This window comes from Vicia villosa, linkage group LG5 (assembly GCF_029867415.1).
Source record: "Vicia villosa cultivar HV-30 ecotype Madison, WI linkage group LG5, Vvil1.0, whole genome shotgun sequence".
Taxonomy (NCBI): domain Eukaryota; kingdom Viridiplantae; phylum Streptophyta; class Magnoliopsida; order Fabales; family Fabaceae; genus Vicia; species Vicia villosa.
Window position 1 is genome coordinate 152458898 of NC_081184.1, and position 21702 is coordinate 152480599.

At 36.3% G+C, this 21702-nt stretch overlaps 2 protein-coding genes across 4 annotated transcripts; one reads left to right on the forward strand and one right to left on the reverse strand.

The window, feature by feature from the left end:
* The first annotated feature begins 4023 nt into the window (after nt 1-4023).
* On the forward strand, nt 4024-14340 carry LOC131603257 (uncharacterized). Of its 3 annotated transcripts, none has more exons than XM_058875557.1 (14): nt 4024-4297; nt 4401-4480; nt 6020-6181; nt 6890-7103; nt 8554-8640; nt 8717-8856; nt 9979-10059; nt 10171-10235; nt 11713-11885; nt 12591-12721; nt 12801-12888; nt 12973-13186; nt 13328-13428; nt 13576-14340. In XM_058875557.1, the coding sequence occupies exons 1-14, from the start codon at nt 4130-4132 to the stop codon at nt 14041-14043; spliced, it is 2172 nt and encodes a 723-aa protein (XP_058731540.1). In that variant the 5' UTR covers nt 4024-4129; the 3' UTR covers nt 14044-14340. The 3 variants fall into 3 exon arrangements, with proteins under 3 accessions (XP_058731540.1, XP_058731541.1, XP_058731542.1); XM_058875558.1 differs by having other exon boundaries at nt 6023-6181; XM_058875559.1 differs by having other exon boundaries at nt 4251-4297; nt 6045-6181.
* A 33-nt stretch (nt 14341-14373) lies between these two features.
* On the reverse strand, nt 14374-15042 carry LOC131603258 (uncharacterized). Its single transcript, XM_058875560.1, has one exon. It carries the CDS (start codon nt 14971-14973, stop codon nt 14506-14508), a length of 468 nt encoding a protein of 155 aa, XP_058731543.1. The 5' UTR covers nt 14974-15042; the 3' UTR covers nt 14374-14505.
* Between the last annotated feature and the right edge of the window lie 6660 nt (nt 15043-21702).

A 21702-nucleotide genomic window follows, 5' to 3' on the forward strand; every position in this document is an offset into this window, starting at 1 on the left:
CTATATCTTAGCCCTATAATTTTTTTTGTTAATTAACAGGTTTAATTAATAATTTATATTATCAAATAAGCAAAATATTTCTAAAACAATTATACAAATAAAATCAACATCATATAAATTATATAATTTTTGAACTAGTAAATTTTTAAGACAAAGTTAAATTCCAAAATTTGAACTAAACTAATTTGACTCCTTTCCAACCCTAGGGATAAATACTTGTACCCATATTTATATTTGTTTATTTTAGTGAACAATTACTCCTTTTTGTGATTATAATAACTAATTTGTTGATTTTTATCATATCTATTGTATTTTTTACAACCAAATTGCCATTCCTATCGAAGAATGTGGATATCTTCAAATGATACTTGAAAAACAACTAATGCTCATTTTCTTTTACAATAGTCATGTTCAAATTTTATAAATATAACATAATTTTTGTTGTCTTAATCTTCCAATTCACAAGAGAACGAGTCCTACTAATTTAGAACATAGGATACGTTTGTTTTACTTTATAAAAAAATAGTTTTTTAAAAGAAAGATTTTTATAAAAAATGTTTTTTAAAATATTAATTTTTAATAAATTAAATAATTAATTTTGACTTCTTGTAACATAAATATATAATATTAAAAATTAAAACATAGTTTAAATTAAAATTTTTCAAAAAAAAAAAATTTAAAATGATTTTTATGACGAACACCGTCAACCGCAACTTTTGGATGACATAGCTTTTTACTCTAGATGGTTGACTTGTGGGTCATATTTTATGTATCCACATGTGTTTCTGAGTGAGTCATACACTAGTTCGTGTATCTATAGGTTGTTCCAAGTGAAGTTCCTTATGGACTAGCTCTTTTGATTGGCTGCATTTTGCAAAACAACAATATGGAGAAGTGTTCAAAGTGTCAAGATTTATCTAACTTGCTTAAGTTGTATGGAGGTGCAGAAGGGACACATGTTGGACATGATGATGTCCAGGCATGTTGCTACGACATCTAGGCTCTACGGATTATGTAACACCCTTATTTCTCCGCATATAATATACCAATTAAATCAAGGTTTAACACTTAATCACATTAGGATGTCACAGATCTCAATTCACTATCTGTTCTATAACAAATTATAATTCAAAATAAAACATTCAACACCTGTAACCGCATGCTCACTTTCACTTAGCGTATAAATGCAGCGAAATTATTGAACAACATAATACGAAGCATGCATGTTATGACTCAATACTTTGTTAAAATTTCAAAACAATTGCAGAGACCAACTTCACATAACAACAGAAACAAAAATAAAACGTTGAGAGTATAACATCCAACTCTGCAACATATTAAACATAATGAAATAACGTTCACCCCACTCAGTGTTACAGAATCAAAGCACATAACATAAAACGTAAAACAAACTAAAAGAAGAATAGCCTCTCGCAATCTTCCATCTCTAAGCAGCTACTCAGTTACCTGCTTATCGGTACCCCAAAGAGGAGCACAAACCCCAACAACAAAAGAGGTGAGAATGCATTCAAATAGTAAATGGTTCACAAACAATCATGATAGATTCACACACTACTCAATCACGCATGTGTCATACATGCACCACAACAACACGTCATTGGCACACCAATTCACCTCCCATATCGCCGGAAAACGCAAAACAACATAACCACCTTTGCATCACCGTCATTCGCACACCAATCTACACATCTTTGAATCACCGCCATTCGCACACACATCCAACATTCATCGTTGGATTTTGCTCTTCCGTTGTCCTTGACCACCACTTTCCGATATCAAACTTTTTCTCTAATCTTTGAGTTTTGTATTATTTTGTGATTTGAGATAAGTAAGGAGGGATTACTGGTATGTATTTGTGAAAGAAGAAAAATGAGATTGGTTTTTGTGCATGTGAGAGAGATGAAAGTGAGTGAAAAAGAGAGTAGTTTGACTTTTTTGAAGAAACGTGAAAGGATGTGATGAGGAGAGAGTAAGTTTGGGCATTTTAAAATGGAAGGTGACGACTCATATCCTTTCCCTATTAGCGTCTCTCTCTGTTTGAATTTTAGGGTTTGTGTTGGGTTGAATCGTGGGCCTTAGGCCCTTGAATTGATTTCGACACCCCCTTTGCTACGTTTTACATCATTATGTTTTGTTTGTTTTTTGGTGTGGATTTGATGGTGTTGATGGGCTCAAGATCTCGGCCCACAAATTACTCAACACATCCTTTGTTTGCTTCATGCATAACCCCTGTTTTTTAATTTATATTTTTATGATTCATTCTCCATGTTGTTTTCATTATTTATTTTATCATTATTTGATTTTGTTTGTATTTGTGATCTAAATTTGGCCCTAGGCCCGTTTTTCTATTTGCACATCCTGACTCTTTGGGTTATTTTCTTTTTATCCATATGTATGTTAGATAATTGTAGTTATTTTTGGTTATCATTTAGAATGCTAATTGATTAATCATCCTTGTTTTAAAAAATATATCTCAGTTGTAAAGTTAGCAAGGTTTTGATATTTGTTTGGTTATTTTATTGATGTGTGCTTAAATAAGGTTCACTTTAATTGACAAATCCCGTCTTGGTTGCATGCCTTTTTTTCTTTAGTGTTCGGATACAAGCCGTATAACTTGTGTTTTGTTCAAAACTTAATAAACGAATTGAATTTAATTCATTCTTTCGTAGGAGAAAAATGATTAATTGGATGTATATCCTTTTCTTTCCCGAACATTCAGATACAAGCCGTGTAACTTGCCGTTTGAATGCTTGTCTTTCTTTAAAGAATCGTGACCCAATTCGCCTCACATATTTTTCTTAATCAAATCAGATGAAAAAAGATTAATTGAATGTATATCCCTTTCTTCCCGAGTATTCGGATACAAGTCGTATAACTTGCCTTTCGAATACTCATTCTGTCTAAAAGCAACTACAACCAATCAAATTTATCTTTTGCCCATATACGACCAAACAAATTCTTCAACAAACGTTTATCGTCCAAGCGCGAATATTTTTATTTCCATCAACGAGTCTCTTTTATCGCCCAAGCACGAGTCTTTTTTCAACCAATGAGTCTTTTTACCACGCAAGCGCAACTAAACTCATTTTTACAATTAAAATAAATCTGCAAACAAAATTTTGCTACCCAGAACTACATAGCTTTGAATTTCTCGTCGCACTTGAGGATACGTAGGAGCGAGATTAAACATCTCATCAGGCACCCTAATAAAAAAAAATCTATTTTCCCCTTTATCTATTTTTTAAAAACATGTCGTAATGATTAGAAGAAATAAAAATACCCCAATCTAACACTTTTATTCGCAAAGCTAATTAAGTGGTTCTCGTTGGTTATAATAGATCATACCTATCTCGTGCATAATCAACTCTCGAACCTGAATTTGGTTGCGATGAACATATTTTTGTTTTTTAAAGTTTATCGACATCTTCCCTTTAATAGTAAACTTCATTGACGACTTCATTGAATTTCGAGCATTTATTTGCTCGGATATTTTTCGCGCCGCGACACAATTTAAAGTATTTTTTTATAAAATATAAAATTAATATTAAAACTTATTTAACACAAAGTCACTATCATTTACTTACCTCGCCTAAGCAACATGATGCTTGTACTATACCAGAAGAGACATATAATATGACCCTCGTGGAAACTGCGACAATTGTGGAGTAGATGCAGATGCACCTACATGCTCATCCTCGCCATCAATTGCCTCCTAAACCCCCCGTCCTGCACCTGGATGTGATGGAATCCGACCGTCACGTCGGGTTCGCGTCAATAGAAAAAAGCAAATTTTTTTTAATAAATTTTATAAAAAAGTCAAATCGAATGTCTATTATCAAAGACATCTGATGGCTAGATGGCTAAAAAAATGGTTGCATCAGAAAAGTATGGGGTGGGGGTGGGAGGTGGGGTTGAAAAGTCAAATTTTCAAAAAGATTATACAGAAGAATAACAAAATAAAAGTGGGCCGTTGAAGGCGTCCATAAAGCCCAATATGCAAGAGGGGTGGAGTGACGATGACGGTGCAGTTGGAACGAAGTTGATAGTAATAGTATACTTAGCCTGAAAGTCACTGCCACTCTCATCGATCGAAACCGATCAATCGAAGATGTGGGTGTTTTACCTGATTTCTCTTCCCCTCACAATGGGGATGGTGCTATTGACACTCCGCTACTTCGCCGGACCTTCCGTACCTCTCTACGTCCTCTTCACCGTCGGATACACCTGGTTCGTTTCCCTCTCTATCATCATCCTCGTCCCCGCTGACATCTGGCTGGTACTATTACTATTCCTTTTCTATCCCTTAAGCATCAAAGAGAATTATGAATTGCATGTGAAATAGTTTCATATAATGTCGTTTCTTTGTTTTACATGTACAGACAATATCTTCCCTTTCGGATAATGGTGGCATTTCTTTCTTTTGGAGCTGGTCGTATTGGAGTACTTTTTTGCTTACTTGGTATGTATTTCTATGTTTATTTATGTCCGCAACACTTTTATAATCTCTCGTGTTAGTTCAAATGAGTTGCATACTTGAGATTGGGAAAGGTCAATATTTAGCGGGATAGTGTATAATGGGATGGTAGCTATTTGATTATTTTTTGAACAAATTATATGAATAATAATTATAAACATATGAAGTGTAGAGGGAAGGACGGAGGCTATGTTTGGATATCATGAAATGAACGGAGCGGAGTGGAGTGGAAGTGTGGAACAAATATATCATTCCATTGTTGGGAGATTTTAGGATGGAATAAGCAAATTATTCATTCCGCCTAAATCGGAGGGGAAGAAATATGGTGGTAAATGATGGTATGTAATGAAATCCATACCACTTCATTCCGCTCCTCTCCATCCAATTTTAAATTATCCTACCAAACAATGGAATACCATTCCATCTCATTCCGCTCCATCTGATTCCATCAATTCAAACAAAGCAGAACTGTTGAGAGAGCTGAGGGAGGAACTTGTAATTTTTCTTTGTAACGACTGAATTACATAAATGTCAGTGAAGTGAGGTTAAGGTTGAGTCTCAAGTCTCAACTCAAATTTGATTAAAAAACCCAAAATTACCCTTAAAACATTTTAAATTTAAGGGGTAATTTTGATTTTTCACAAGGGAAAAGGATAATGGGACAGAAACAGCTCCTGTCCGGGAACCACTATAGGGTTATGCACTGTGAAGGCTTTTCTTATAGCGGTCGGCCTCCGCTCTGCTATATCGGAATAGCGCCGCTCCGCTAATGACTACTCTGATTTTTATTAACACGCATATGATGAAATTTTAATTTTTTTTTTTCTTTCGGCTGTGTTACAGACCCTAGGAAAAGAGAGATGAAAGATAAATAAGATAGAAAAAGATGGAACCATTATGAGATGGTAGGGTGAATGACAAGCATACAAAGGATAGAAATTTCTTCGATGGATTTTTCCCTTCAATTCAACTAAGGGTTCCTCTTTTTCACAACTTAGCTGCTGCTCAGGTTCCCACCACTAACAATTCCAAATACATTTTCATCTATCCCTCCAACTATTTAAGCTAAGGCATTGCTCTTAACAAACTTTACCTCCTAGGTTCTAACTTCTAACCCATCGTGTAACTACCCTTATCCACCTGACCGTTTCCTAAACTACTCCAACCTCTTTGTCTTGTTTTCCTTTACTACTCCTCCTCTAGTTGACACCCTAATTTGATATCTTTAACATTGAACTTCTAGTTAGTATATGAAGCACGGTCAGATTTTAAGGCTTAAGCCATGCTGTAAACAATAACAAATTACAAAACATTATTTATTAAGCGTAGTTGTAAACCATAGAAGATTTTGTGTTCGAGCTATTATGCTATTTGCTTATTTGTTTTACTGTTACTTGCCTTCGTCTCTTATTCTTGTGTAAGATAGTACATTCTTACCAAGTATCCCAAGGAAGGAAGTATATAAATGGAATTTACAGATCAGAAGTGCAAATTTGCTCATGTATTAAATTATGCTATCCTAAGCAGGGCTGTCGTGCCCCTTATTCAGGGTTTTGAAGATGCCGGTGACTTCACGATATCAGAAAGATTGAAGACTAGCATACATGTTAACTCGGTCTTTTATCTAATTTTGGGATCCATTGGCCTTATTGGACTTATTCTTCTCATTATGATGCAGAGACACTGGTTAGTTCTTGTCTTCTTAACCTTAGTTGTTATCTAATTATGTTTCTTTGAATGAATATTCTTATTTTCTCTTTGAGAGGTGTACTGTTTCCTCAATGTCCACACAGAAACTAATATAATTTTTTGTTGAATATTTATAATGCCATAAGGGTAGGTACTTTTTTTTTACATGAATGAAATATTCCAGAAGTTTGTGCCCCAAAAGACCTCTTTTTATTTCTTTTTTTGTTTGTGAATTAAATGAACTAGATTTTATGGGGCATCGGCAATGCACTTTTTTTATCTGTTAAAGCTGTTCATTTGCAAGCCATATTTTATCCAACGTTTATAGTTTTTTTGACACATTTGCATTTACTCCTAGATGATATCATTGCAATGTGTTGATAAGTACATTTCAAGGAAACTCGATTTGATGTCTTTCCAAGATTTTGTTTCTGTAATAAGTGTTTCAGTTTTCATCACATTAAAAGGCCACGAGTACATTTGGAAAGCTATAAAATGCATATAACTCAGATTTTCAGTGTTAATCAACAGCTTGCCTGTTTTATTACTGTCATGGATGCTTAAATGCTTACCTTCTTCCTGTCAGTTTATTTTTTTGACATGATGGTCACATGTGCATAAGTGTGTGTGTGTATGTATGTGTGTCAAGTGAAGGCCCCCTGTTGTTTTACAATAACTCTATTTAGTTGATTCATTTATAAGCAGGAGTGGAAGTATTTTGGGATTTGCCATGGCTTGCTCAAATACTTTCGGACTAGTTACTGGTGCATTTCTTCTTGGTTTCGGTTTGAGTGAAATACCGAAGAATGTTTGGAGAAATGCTGACTGGACTACCCGTCAAAAAGTTCTTTCCCACAAAATTGCTAAAATGGCTGTTGAACTTGATGATGCTCATCAAGAACTCTCAAATGCTATTGTTGTAAGTGGTTCGTACAATTTATGTTTTATGTTTTCCCAATCCGTGTGTGAAAATATGCCAATCCCATGCAAGCAAACTTATGCTCAGTTTGAAGGAATTCAACTCAATCTTACCTAGTTCCACTTCCACCCTTATGCCCCATGCTATTGAGTAGTATTAGTTTTAGTTTTCATAACAAGTTTGTTATTATTGTACACAGGGTGACCCAACCCTAAAGCCACTAAAGCTAGGACTTTATTTAGGCTTCTATTTTTTGGATTATGGAATCGGTAAATTTAGGCCCCCATAAATAATTTATGTTATATATTAACAATTCAGTATTAAATTAAGATTTTTATAATAGCGCATCGGTTGAAAACTTGAGGCAAACCAGACGGTCCCGAATTCAATAACAACAACTGTTACATTTTACTATTTTTATGTTTTGCTATTTCTTTTTCCATTTCTGTGTATATTAATGGAAAAAAATGCTTCCAAAAAATGGCTATTATGTTCCAATAATTGAAAACAAAAACAAAACTAAGGCTTAAACAAAAATCTCATTACCACTATTAATTTTGACTACGGCTATTATGTTCCAATATAGATTTTTTATTGATAAATATTACTCCCTTCGTCTCATAATAAGTGTCCCATTTGCATTTTTTTCATGTCTCAAAATAAATGTCTCTTTAAAAAACCAATGCAACATTTATTAATTTTTTCCACTACTATACCCCTACTTATTAACTTTCACGTTTTTCAACTACTCTACTACCTATAAGAAATAAGGGTATTTTAGTAAATGATATTAACTTTATCATTAAAACCAACACATTCAATCATTTTCTTAAGAACCGTGCAAAACTCAAATAGGACACTTATTATGAGACGGAAGGAGTACTATTTATTTTGAAAAGGCTTGTAGCAATTCACTTAAGGCTTTAAAATATGTTAGGCCGACCCTATTGTACATAAAGTTTATTCTCGTCAGCTTTTTAGCTAGTTAGCCTAATTTGAGATAGGCCAAATGGCCTATTTCAAAGCCTTAATATGAAACAGAACTTTAAATAGGCTAATAAATCAGGTAAAGCCTAAATAAAACCTATAACAAGTAGCATGCCAAGTTAGATAATTTTTAGAACTAGTCGAATCAAATTAAGCAAAACATTGTTTAGCCTAGCCTACTTTATGTCTAATTTAAGATCCCACCAATCTGTTCTGATGCTAGACTATCACCAATGGCATTCCTCACTTAATAAGACACACTAAGCTCAAATGATAGGACACAATAAATAGCTTAATACATTACTAGTAACAATGTGGGTAGGGGCCGGGGGTAATGCAAGATAGGAATGGATCAACACAGTTCAGTTAAACTCTAGACTAATCCTGTTTTTTTACTTTCTAAAACCCGCTCCTTGCTGCAAAAGGCAAAAGCTTGAAGTTCTATGATGACTTATTTCTGTAGGTTGCTCGAGCCACTTCAAATCAGATGTCTAGGCGTGATCCTCTAAGACGTTACATGGATGTAATTGATGACATGCTAACTCAAATGGTATAAATCTTACACTTTGCTAAAGATTCTGATTACAGAACATGGTTCATTGTTGGGATAACATTCAGTTTTCCAGTTTAGGGAAGATCCATCCTTCACGCCACAAGGTGGACGACTAGGGGGAAGGGATATGGATTATGATACTGATGAGAAGTCAATGGCAACATTAAGACGTCATCTTCGGGGGGCTACTGAGGAGTACTACAGATATAAAAGGTAAGCAAATAATTATCCATCCTTTAAGTTAGTTTTTTGAAAAATTGTTATTCAATTATTTATAGAAGCCGTATATGGTAATTCAAGTGTGATATTCTTCCTAGGAGTAAATGCACCTCTAGAACCATATTCATTTATTATTTGTTCAGGTTAATTACAACACCTAATATTTATTCATTAGGGCCATATAAAAAATATCTTTCTTAAATGACACACATGTATTTTGTCAGGAATTTTCTTTTGAGTCAAATTCACTTATGAATCTTCCTATAATTGCTCTTGTTAAACATACTTATTTGAATGAGGATAATTTTGGCTTTAATTATGTTGTGAATTCTGCCTTCATTGCGGTTCGTCCCTAGTTGCCTAATTGCGCGGCTTGCCTTCATTGTAACCTCCAACACCTTCATTGTGTCGGGTTTGGAGGGGGGTGGATTTAGTCTCTCATTGCTTAGAGATATAAACTGTGTAGTTTTTATAAAGCTTGGGTAGTCCTCACCTTAAAAGCTGGTTTTGTAGGGATATGAGTTAGACCCAACCTACACATTCTATGATGGTATCAGATTCTACCCTAGATCTGTTGTTGGGCTTCCTCCATCGTCCACACTTCTGGCTAATTGAGACTTGAGCGTGAGGGAGTGTGTTGAAAATTCCGCCTTAATTGCGGTTCACCCCTATTCCCTTAATTGCGGCACTTGGTTTGCATTTAATGTAGTCTCCAACACCTTCAATGTGTTGGGTTTGAAAGGGTGAGTTTTGTACCACATTGCGTAGTGTTTATAAAGCTTGAGCAGCCCTCACCTTACAAGCTGGTTTTGTAGGAATGCGTTAGGCCCAACACACATTCTAAGAGCTTCCTAACTTCTATTAGCATGAAAGACTTCGTAAATATTGACTTTCTGATGGTATCCCATGAGGAAATATATTTCTTCTTGCCACATATATGACGAGATCATGTCATGTTAAACACCTTTTCTTGGCAGTTAAGACCCACCCACCCTTCAAAAGCCAACTATTAACTTGGTATATATGCGTGTGTGGGTATTTGGTTGTAGCTCTTAATTTTTTTACACCCTTACATCTAGCTCTCTTGGTATTTTCCTCATATTGTTGCTTTTGCAGTGAGTACATGACTTATGTACTAGAAGCCCTAGAATTGGAAGACACGTCTAAGAATTATGAACGCCGCAACACAACTGGATGGTTTGCTTCTATTTTTCTAATTGGCTTTTTCGCCCCATTTCAATTTGCTTCAATAGTATTTAAAAGCTGTTCCAGCTAACTTTATGCAATTTTTTGATGTTATTATTTCAGGAAATATATGTCAAGCTTCAGACCTGTTCGGACTGGCAAGTTAGGGTCTTTATTCGACACTTTAGGTAATTATAAGAATCTCTGTTGACATACCTGTTCCTAACTCCACTTAATTTCCCCCCCTGCAATTGACACTGTATTATGTTAGAAACTGGTACCAAAATATAATTTAATAGAGGAAACTGACTTTTATTATAATAAAGCAGAACTACAACATGAAACAGAATTACACATAATCAAAGAATTGCAGAAATGCAGGCATCAGACTGGTTACAATGGTTCCCTACCAAGAATTAGAGCTCTAAGAGCTTGGTCTCTCCCTCCCTATAATCTCTCAAAAACTTCCTAATAACTGATTTTCCCTGACCTTTCCCTATTTATTCTTAAACATAATCTCAAAAAACTGACATAAGGTGAAGGATCACACATGTGTTCACCAGAGTTCCATAGATTGAAGTAGAGTGACAGAGCAATGTGTAAAACACGCGACCTTGCTCCTGGATCATATGCTCTGTTTTGGGTGGTATTTTTGGACCCAAACGCTAAATGGGGCTGAAGTAGGCCTGGTCTCCCCCAAAAGACCTCGGCCACTTGCTCACAACGAGGATCGGTGCTCCCACGGCAAACTATAGCTGATTAACATGAATATATATGGCAACAAAAGTTTAACTACTATAATTACAATACATTGTTGTATATGCATAATATGAATTAATATTCAATACAATTATGTATATTGGCAGTCATTTTGAAACGTTGAATTTTCCAATGGACGTTTCCTAGGTTTTGAAGGAAACAAGAACTTTGAATCTAATTCTAACAAACCTTGTGTGAAGTCCATGTAATCTGCTCATATTTATCATGCTGTTCTTTGTTTTTGAAGTTTCTTAATTTTATATTTCTTATGTCATGTGATATGTTTTAACTTTCTCAGTTTGATTTCATGCCACAATCAATGTATTATGTCATCATAATATATAAGAAGAATGTGGAGTTAAGAAGTTAACCTTGTTGTAAATGCTTGGACAAAAGCCGTGTGGTTCGGATAGACAACAAGAAAAATAAAGAGTAAAGAATGCAACACATTAACACCAAGACTCTTGATGTGAAAAACCCTCTCAATATGAAATGGAAAAATCACAAGATCTTATAACCCAAACTAAACGTCTTCATTATGAAGTACAATTTACGATGGTTCTCTTGACAAATTAAATATTACTCTCAATCTTACCCAGCCAGAATGGTTTATATTAATATATCTTACCAAGCAAGCTCGAAATCTAGAGTGAAACTCTCGAATTGCATTAATTCTCACTCCATTGTTCTTGGAGATCAACATGCTTGCTTGCATCTATCCCTCTCAAATCCCCCATGTATTTGAGAAATGTGGGCATTATGGAGGGACTCTCAACGATCATGTCATAATGAAATAATGCAAATGTTATATCCGTGTTTGTATCCACACATGCGCGTGCACACACACCTAATATAGTATAAAGAAGATTTGATTTAATTTTCTAAATAAATGATCTTTCTTTGCAGAATTTTTCTGGCGATGCATTTTGAGAATACAAATTGAAAAAGGGTTGGCCGTTATACTTGGTATCATGTCTGTTGCAATTCTTCTAGCAGAGGCAACTCTTCTACCTAGTGTCGATCTATCACTTTTCTCAATTCTCATAAAGTCTGTTGGAACACAGGAGATGCTTGTGCAGGTAGAGCGATATAAATGTATGCAGACATACAAACACACACACAGACTCACATATCTAACCTTGTCGAACACAAGTTTATGATTAAGATTTCATCCTAGAATTTGGATAATCTTACAAAATTTTAAGATTAACGTTTGACACGACTCATATGAACTTCCTAGTGATGGAGTAATTGGGCCTCTTTGGGGTGCATATTAACTAGTCAATTGCACTCGAGCTTTATTTTATTTTGTTGGAAAAAGCTAACGTGTGCCCCAAAGACACAAGTTATAAAAATATTCTTTTGAAATGCGTGCATTCAATTTTTGAAATTTTAAATATGACTTTATTACACTTGCTTTTTTCTAATTATAGTATCCTTAACATGTGCCCTAAAGGCAACATGTTAGCATGACCCTATTTTATTTTAAATATAATTGGTTCTCTGCCTATCTTTTCTTGGCTAAAATAAACTTGCATTCTTTTGGCTAAGGTTGTAATTCACTACCTAGGACTTAAACTCACTTTTGGAGTTGGGTTATGCATTAAGTCAATGCATGCAAATTACTCAGATTTAATTTGTATGCACTAATAGTATAAAATAGTTATAAACATACATCCATTCACATCTTAACATTTACATATTTGTGTAATTTGCTTGCCGTATTATTATATTAATAAAGACAAGCTGCTTTCTGAATCACATATCTTCAATTTCTTGCTTAGGCTTTTGCTTTTGTTCCACTCATGTACATGTGCATTTGCACATACTTCTCCTTGTTCAAAATTGGAAGGCTGGTGTTTTACTCATTGACACCCAGGCAGACCAGCCCAGTTAACCTGCTTATGATATGCTCGTAAGTGATATTAGTGCATTGTTTCCCAAATTTCCCGTGCTATCTACCGAATATAACTTATTTTCTATCTCGTTCCTAGTATGATTGCCCGCTATGCTCCCCCAGTATCATACAACTTTCTCAACCTCATTCGCCTAGGGTCTGATAAAACAACTATATTTGAACAGGTAATTACTTTATCATGGTTTCATGCATTTCTTTCTTTCTATTAATCTTTTTTTTGACTCGGTGCATTTTGCAATTGTTTGCAGCGAATGGGGAACATTGATAATGCTGTCCCTTTCTTTGGAGATAAATTTAACAAAATCTTTCCACTTATAATGGTTATATACACCCTTTTGGTTGCAAGCAACTTTTTTGACAGGGTATTTCATTTTCTGGGTGGTTGGAAAAGATTTATTTTCAAAACTGAAGCAGAAGATTTGGATGGTTTCAATCCATCAGGGTTAATTATCTTGCAGAAAGGTATGCATGCCAAGACTTCTTGGTTGTTAAAGCTTTAGTTCAAGTTAAATGGCAAATAATGTCTAAACTCAAAAGCTTATCTATAGTAGGATATTAAATTTGTGATACTATTGCTTATGATTGAATTCATATAATCTGTAGAACGGTATTGGCTTGAACAAGGTCGTAAAGTAGGCGAGCAAGTTGTTCCACTTGCGAGGAATTTTAATAGCACTGTCGTTGATCCAAGCAACAACATTATGGTATGTTTGACTTTGACCCACCCACCCACCCCCCAAAAAAAGGAAGCAATCATTTCTCATTATCGTGACTTTGACAGCTGCAAGAATAACACTTGTTACTCTGCTCTTTCAAACATTTCGACTCATGTCATTACTTTTATTGTTCAGGAGGAGAATGCTGTTGAAATGAATGGAACTTCCACTTTAACTAATGCCGGTATTAATGGACGTCTGTCCAAAACTTTGAAGGAAGAGACAAGGAGATATAGTTCGAGCAGAGACGCGATCAGCAGCAAGTATGCTGCTGTCAGACAGCAGAGTGGACTAGCATCTAAATGGAATGTAGAAGAGAGAAACTTAGATTCTGCTAAGGTTTCCTTGCTCGATAAAGGCAACACTCATGATGGTAATACATCTGGAACTTCTGGTTTTGGTTCCACATGGCAAACATTAAAAAAAGGCTTTACAAGTTTCAAGGCCGACGTTAGCGGCGCCAAAGGTTATTTACCCATACGTCAAACACAGCAAGATAGGATCTCTAATGTTTCCTCATCTGAATCCCTTGATGATATATTTCAAAGACTGAAACAGCCTTCAATGGACCAAGCCTCTTACAATGACCGATCTTCTAGATGAAGTCGATAGTTTGGGCAAAAATTGGTAATGCAATTTCCATACAGCCTTCAATTGATCAAGCCTTTTACAATGATGAAGATAATTCGACGGAGGACAATATTTCCGGTTCTTCTAGACAGCGCGATAGTTTATGCAAGAAGTTATGAAAGTGTTCAAGAAATTGGTAATGCAGTTTCCATTCTATCATGTACAGTAGTAGAGAAATCTCTCATGCTTACTCCTCTTTTTCTTTTTTCATATATTTTTTTCTTGTTAGTTTACACGTTCCAAATTAATCACATAAACAGAGTATAATCAGATTTAGTTTCTCTATGAGAAATTCACTTTAGAGAGTAAAGTAAGTATTGTATAAATTCCATAAGCAGAATAATTACAGTAGAATTATTGCAATTTAATTATGTGTAAGTTACATTATCAAAACTTAAAAAACAAAGTGGATCTAGTTAAACTCATAAAGAAAAGTCAACCCTTTCTCTCCTTCATTGTTCTTGAATGCATCAAACCTTCTTTTACATCCTTCCTTGTCAATTTTAGTAGCTTGGACCAAAAGCTTCTTTTCTTAATATTTCCATAAACTTCCCCTTCTCTGATTTGGCTTGTTGAAACAAAAGCAATCGAGTTGCTCTTCTTTAACCCATAATTGAAGCTATCCATATTGGAGGAAAAAGAATCCATCACACTAGATGTTTGGCGACGGTGAATGCGGCGGCTATGACCTTGAGATTGAGACATATACTTTGATGAAGATGAAGAAAAGTGTTGTGGAGATTGAAGTACATGATGAACCTGTTTGTAGTTGTTGTTGTTGGTGTTGTTGTTTACCTTTGAAAGTTTGTCTCTTAAACAATAATAGCAAACACCAGGTAGTTGTTTGTCATTTATGTGCTCTTTGCACTTTGTTCCTGCCGCTTCTAACTCTGATAATTTCATTTTGATTGATGCTTTTTCTTTCTTCCTTTACGTGCGTTTTGGTACCATTTTATAGACTCATTAGTCGTCGTTGAAATGAATTAAAAAAAATGCTCGTGTGCTTTTCCTCGAAGCTTCATTTTTCACTTAATTAATATTGACATCATATTTATGGACGTAGAAAAAAAGTTATATTTATGACCGCGTCCAATCTTGCTTCTCGATGGTTTCTTAATTGTTTTTTGACGCAACCTACAACGAAATTGATGTAATTAAATTCGTAAGAAAACATAAGTGACATAATTCATAGTTTTCTATACAAACACATGTACTATGTTAAGCTACTCAAATAAAAAAGACTACACATTATCCTCCCTAACTCGAATTGACTATTAAACTTCAACATGTTACAATTGAATGATTTATTTATTAACATGTCGAATATGTGGTGAACTAGAATACGTGCGAAAATTTTCACCTAACTTAGTACTTACGAAAGTAGCCAAATCAACATTTGTCCTTTGACTATGGATGAGATTAGAACATGTTGCTAGTCAAGGCATCGCACGTGTGGATGTTTTTTAAGGCAGACGACAAAAAGGCAAACAGGTGATAGAAAACAAGACACGACCCACACCAAAATCAAACTTTGACCCAATAATGCTCACTAGTTTTTATTTTTTACTATTTACTAAACTTAAGAACAAATGCATCATCAATTACATTCTCCATCCTTATATATATTAGTCTAGTCAATATGTATCTCTTGTGAATAACTATAAGCAAGTTACCATGTATTTGTGTATATATTTATTTTGATTTTTTTTTTGTTTTAAAATTAAATTAATAGATTTAACAAGAGATGTATTTTAAAAAATTATATTAAAGAACAATTTTTTTTGGTTGCAAAAAGGTCTTATCATTAAAGATGAAGAGATTAAGATTTTTAATACTACAAATTTATATGAAACTTTGCCTCTACAAATTAAATTCTCTGGCTCTGTTTGGGCACACCCTAAATCTCATCAAATTATGTCCCATTTGAGTCTTGTACTATAATTTTTTTAAAATTTATTCTTTAGATATATTTTCGGAGTCGCTCTATGTATACCTCATGTATTTTTCACTAATTCATACTAAACAAAATTCGGTGATGCATTTCCGTATTTTCAATAGACAATAATTTTTTTACTTTGTTTTAGATATGCATTGATGAAATCGACGATATATTATAACTATATTATCATATTCAATTTTATATAAACTAAACCACGCACTTTCAGAATACTATGAAAATGACATATATAAATTAATAAATCCGAGGTATGCAATAAAGTCAAAATAAAATACAATAGACAATAATGCTCCTAGTACAAATAGAATATTTCTTTAGCCACCTCCTTATGGGGGTCACCATCAGGAAAATCCCAAAATACCTCTGCTTCGGAAATGAACTTCCGAAGCGCTTTTTTTTTATAAAAAATTTCTACAATTCGGAAGTGCATCTCCGAAAACACCTCATGGGGGGTGTCTTCGGAGATGAACTTCCGAAAACACCTCATGGAGGATGAATTCGGAAATGAACTTCCGAATTATGCAGAAACTGTGTTTTTTTTAATGTTTTTTCTTAACAGTCTCGCATTTTAATTAAACGCAAACGCCAAATAAAATAAGCAACAGATAAACTGAAAATACTAATATGATAAATCCAATCCAAATAATATATACAAACCGAAAATAATAATAACACTGTGCGAAAGATACAATCCGTAATCAAAAAATAAATAAACCCGACCACTACTGAGTGTGCCTAACCCTCTCCCCATGGGCCCTCCTCTGCCGCCTGTACCCCGCCGCACGGCCCGCATCAGTGACGATCATCTCCATCACAACGACTGCCTCTGGACCGCCCTGATCAACGATACCTCGATCCAACGCGTCCCGCCCAAGCATCTCTATCCGCTGGCAGATCGACATGAGATCAATGGCGTGGTCATCCTCGGCCTGCTGGTTCTCCAGGATCTCCTCGTGTGCTGGCCTAGGAGCGCCGGGAACGTCGGGTCTCAGTAGAGGATGGGACACCCGGTACAACCATGTGACGTACCCCTCCTCACTGTGTCAGTCCTGTGTGACCCGAGTGAGACGGTACTCCTGCGGTACCACATGATGCTGCCAGTCCGCCCATATGACAGTGAGCTGCACTCGGGTCACTGTGTCGGGAGCAGCCTCAAAGGGTGACCTGAGTATCCGCTGCATGAATCCGAACTGACGCATGCACCGCTCAGGGAGATATCGGACCATGATGTCGGTCCCGCACGCCAGCCAGCCTGAATATAGAGCAATGCCGTCAAAGGGGACAATCTGAGCGTAGTCGCTGAACGGCCTCCAGGTGACGTCGTCGTGCATCGTGCGGTCCAAGTACAAACGATATGGTCCCACCGCATCGTTCCCCCTCTGGAGAGCGTATCTGGCGGCCCTGGGCATGGCGTCCACGTATGCAGGATCAATGTGAAAGCCGTGGATGCGGGAGAAGTAGGAGATGATCCAGCTCTGAAACAGAAACACGATAATGTATTAAAAATAAATACGAAACATAAATAAATAAATACGATAATGTATTAAAATAAAACGTACCGTAAGTAGTGTGCAGGATCCGACCAACTGCCTCGTCCTCCAGTTGGAGGCCTCATTCAGCTTCTGGTAGAGGTATGCCAGAGTAGCTGCCCCCCAGTTCCACTGGTGAACGGTATCCAGGTCCATGAAGTAGCGGAGGTAGGTCACGTCGACGTACCTGGCACTCTTGTCCACAAAGCATGCAGCGCCTACCACATGCATGTACCAGCGCCGCGGTGATACTGTGTGAATAGCTCGTCACCCTCACCCTCATCCTCGACAGCCGCGTCCAGGTGGTGCTCAAAATAAGTGCTCAGTGTGGTGAACCGGACATGAGGCCCAGATGTCGTGGCGCACTCAAAGTGAGCAACCTCGTGCTCCATGCCCAAATAGAGCGTCATCCACTCAATGGCCTCGACCCTCTGGATCTTGGAGTGGGTGAGTAGCGGCCCCCTAATCGGCAGGTGGAGAAGACACTGCACGTCATGCAAGGTGATCGTCATCTCCCCAACCGGCAAGTGGAAAGAGGACGTCTCCTTGTGCCAGCGCTCCACAAATGCCCCCTGCATGCCGGTGCTGATGGTGGTGTACCCCGTCATGCAGAGCCCGCTAAACCCTGAACCTCGCACATGGTCGTTAAACCACTCAACTGTTGGTTTAAACAGACTGAAAATATTCCGGGCGTGGTTAACCATTTTCAACGGCTCTCGCTCCTGTTACAAAAAAAACAAATAAGCAACATATATCAAATAAGCGACAAATAAACGGTTAAATTATAAAAAATGGTGACAATTAAACGGTTAAATTATAAAAAATACCTCTCCCTCCCAGATACGTCGAGCGACGTGATCGTGGTAGCTAATCAGCACGGAGGTGTCAAAGGGCCTCCCGGATAGCCGTCCTCCTGCTCATCATCCTCTCCGGCTGGAGGGTCAACATCCGGTACCCCCTCCGGCTCGTGGTAAGTCACTGCCGCCACCTCCTCCTCCTCTCGCTGGCGGGAAGAAGATGCCCGAGCCAGCCGACTCCTAGATCCTGAACCAGATGTACCCTCTCCCACGTCCACGGAAACTCGCACACGGCGTCCCCGGCCCTGCCCCCGTCCCTGGGTCGACGCCAGCTGCGCCGCCGCCCGCTCGCGTCTAGCCGACGCAGTCTGAGACTCTCTCCCCTGTCTGATGCGTGCTGGTTGGTTGCCTGACATGTTCCTGTAAACAATCGAAATCGATTAATATGCGAGACAAATGAAAAAACAAAAAAATGCACTTTTGATACAGTTCGGAAGTTCATTTCCGAAAACTAGGATGGAGGTGTTTTCAGTAATGAACTTCCGAAACACCCCTGCGATGGAGTTTTCTGCAACTTCCATGGCAGACCCCAAAACCAGACATAAAACCAATTCAAAATGCTTCTAAACAACCTAAATACTACTAACAACCTACCCATATATCATTTATGCAATTGAAACCCTAAATAACATGCATTTGAATAATGAATATAACAAATTCAAAACTTACAAATTGAGTGATTTGAGGGCTTTTGAATGTTGTATAGCAATGTGATTGGAGCCTTGATGCAGCCTTGGAAGTGTGTTTGCACAAATTTTCGCCTTTGCTTGTTTTTGATTTGAGTTAGGGTAAATGAATGGGGGAGGGGGAGTGTTTTGATAAATCTGCAGAACGCGCAGTATTTCAGAAGTGCACTTTCGAAATGCTGTTTTCGGAAATGAACTTCCGAAATAAGACAATTTTTTCAAAAAAAAAGGCGCTTTCGGAGATGCATCTCCGAAAACACCTTTTTCTTGCATTTCGGAAATGCATTTCCGAAGTTAGGGGTAGTTTGGGTTTTTCACCAGAGGTGACCAAGAAGACATGGGGGTTGATAAAGAAATTTTCTACAAATATTATATACTATTGTCTGTGTTTTTTTGTAGTATAGAAAGAAAAATCAAGTATTTGTAGTCAAATAATAGGGCAGAGTACACTAATTTGAATTTCAATAGGTTATGTGAAGAACACGACACCCAAAGGTATTTCTCAGTTCTTAAGACACCCCAAAAAAAGATGTGCTAGAGAGGATGAATATATGTCTCTAACTGAAAATGCAAGATGTATCTTGTTAAATGCTAGACTATCAAAAGGATTTTGGACAATTACAGTTAATTTGGTGTGCTATCTTATCAACCGGTCACCGCGAACTTGATTAGAGGGGGAGGTTGTAGAGGAAGTATGGACATGTAATCCTCTTAATATTGACAATTTAAAAAATTTTAGGTGTCCAACTTATGTGCATATGTCAATTGAAGTTTGATCCAAACTTGATTCATTGTCGAAGAAGTGCGTCTTCGCCGGTTACACAAAAGGTATGAAGGGGTTCAAGTTACAGGATCCGATTAAAAGGAAGATGATAATCAATAGAGATGTTGTTTTTGATGATTAGTTATTGTTGAAGTAGTCAGTTGCAACAATTATGTTGATCCACCACCAGTGAATAATATGAAGACAATTTCTGAACCACAAAGTAATTAAATTCTGATATTAGAATTGACCGCATACTTGAAGTTTTAGGTGAAGTTCATAATTATATTATTGTACGTGACTGAGAACACTGTCTAACCAAACCATAAAAAAATATTTGTATGAAAACTCGGTAGCTAATGCACTTCTTAATACTTTTGAAGACCCCCCCCACACACACACACACCTTAAAAGAAGCTATAGCTAGCTAGACAAAGATAAATGGATGTGTGTAATGGTGGAGGAGATGGAGTCCTTGAAGAAAAATTAGACACGTGAACTTGTTCAACTTCTTAAGGGAAAAATGATCATTAATCGTAAATAGGTGTTCAAGAGAAAACCATCAATAAAAAAAAAAGGGGAAAAAGTTCAAGACTCGTCTTATAGAAAATGGATACTCACAAACGAAGGGAATTGACTAGATGAAATTTTTCTCTCCAATCGTCAAACATACTATACTTCTATCAAGGAAGTGTAACCTTGGTAGCCATCTGGGATATTCATTTAGAGTAGATGGATGTAAAGAAAGTATTTATTCACGATAATCTAGATGAGTACATTTACATGGACCAATTAAAGGGGTTCAATGACACTTGACATGGTATACTATTTTTTAAATTGAAGAGATTTTTGTATGGTTTAAAGCAGTCTCTAAGGCAATGGTACTTGTTTTTTATTCATGCATGCTTTCATGTTGGCTACATAAGGTGTGAGCATGAGTTTCATGTTTATCTTAGGAGCCTTATTGACAACTTTTTTGTTTTTTTGTTATTGTAGGTTGATGTTATATTGATTGCTTTTAATCATTTACATGACGTAAATGAACTGAAAATCATATTGGGAAGTGAGTTTGACATGAAATATTTAGTTACCACTAAGAAGAATATTGTATCTCAATGTCAGCGGATTGTTGCGAGACTTGATATATGATTTCATGTATCTCAATGTCGATATGTTGTTTAATGTAAGACATAGTTAAAATCACTGAAGTTTCTGGTGGATCAACTTGAGTGTCTCTAGAATCATTAGAAGAGTCTACATGAGTAGGCATTCTTAACATTGGTGGATGGTTGTTAGGTATATATTGTTGAGATTTCATGAATATTCGTGGTGATGGCTGATTCATATTGCTAAGTCTCTTTCTTGACTGTGAGCATATACGCAAAACGTAGTCGTGGCCCGACAAACTAAACTTTTAAGTGGTTTTTGCCGTAGTGTCTCATCGAGCGTGTTAAACTTGTTATCAAACTTAAAAGTTATCCAATATATTGTTAATAACTCTCGATTTGTGATTTCTTTTTCTTCAAACGATTACAATGAGAAAGAAACTATGCCACTCATCTATAGGTTCCTTAATCCTACAAAGAGTGTTACGTATGAACTTTTAGATTTTTGATCTTCTAGACCAACAAGTCCTTGACTCTTGAGATTTCAATAGATTTTAAAAAGATTTCACCAATTCATATTCAGTTATCTTTGTAACCATATATATTTCTTTTGGTTGAGGAAGAACTCATTTCACCCTAAACTTAACTATTTTTTGTAAACAAGTTGGTGGTACTTATAAACCATCAACTTTTCAAAAAAAAAAAAAAACTATTTTTTGATTTCAGCTAATTCT

Bases quoted from the DNA above. Each gene is read 5' to 3' on its own strand.
- LOC131603257 (XM_058875557.1), top strand. From the start codon at position 4,130: ATGTGGGTGTTTTACCTGATTTCTCTTCCCCTCACAATGGGGATGGTG. The intron at 13,187-13,327 runs GTATGCATGCCA...TATAATCTGTAG, and splicing joins GTTAATTATCTTGCAGAAAG to AACGGTATTGGCTTGAACAA. The intron at 13,429-13,575 runs GTATGTTTGACT...TTTATTGTTCAG, and splicing joins ATCCAAGCAACAACATTATG to GAGGAGAATGCTGTTGAAAT.
- LOC131603258 (XM_058875560.1), bottom strand. From the start codon at position 14,973: ATGAAATTATCAGAGTTAGAAGCGGCAGGAACAAAGTGCAAAGAGCAC.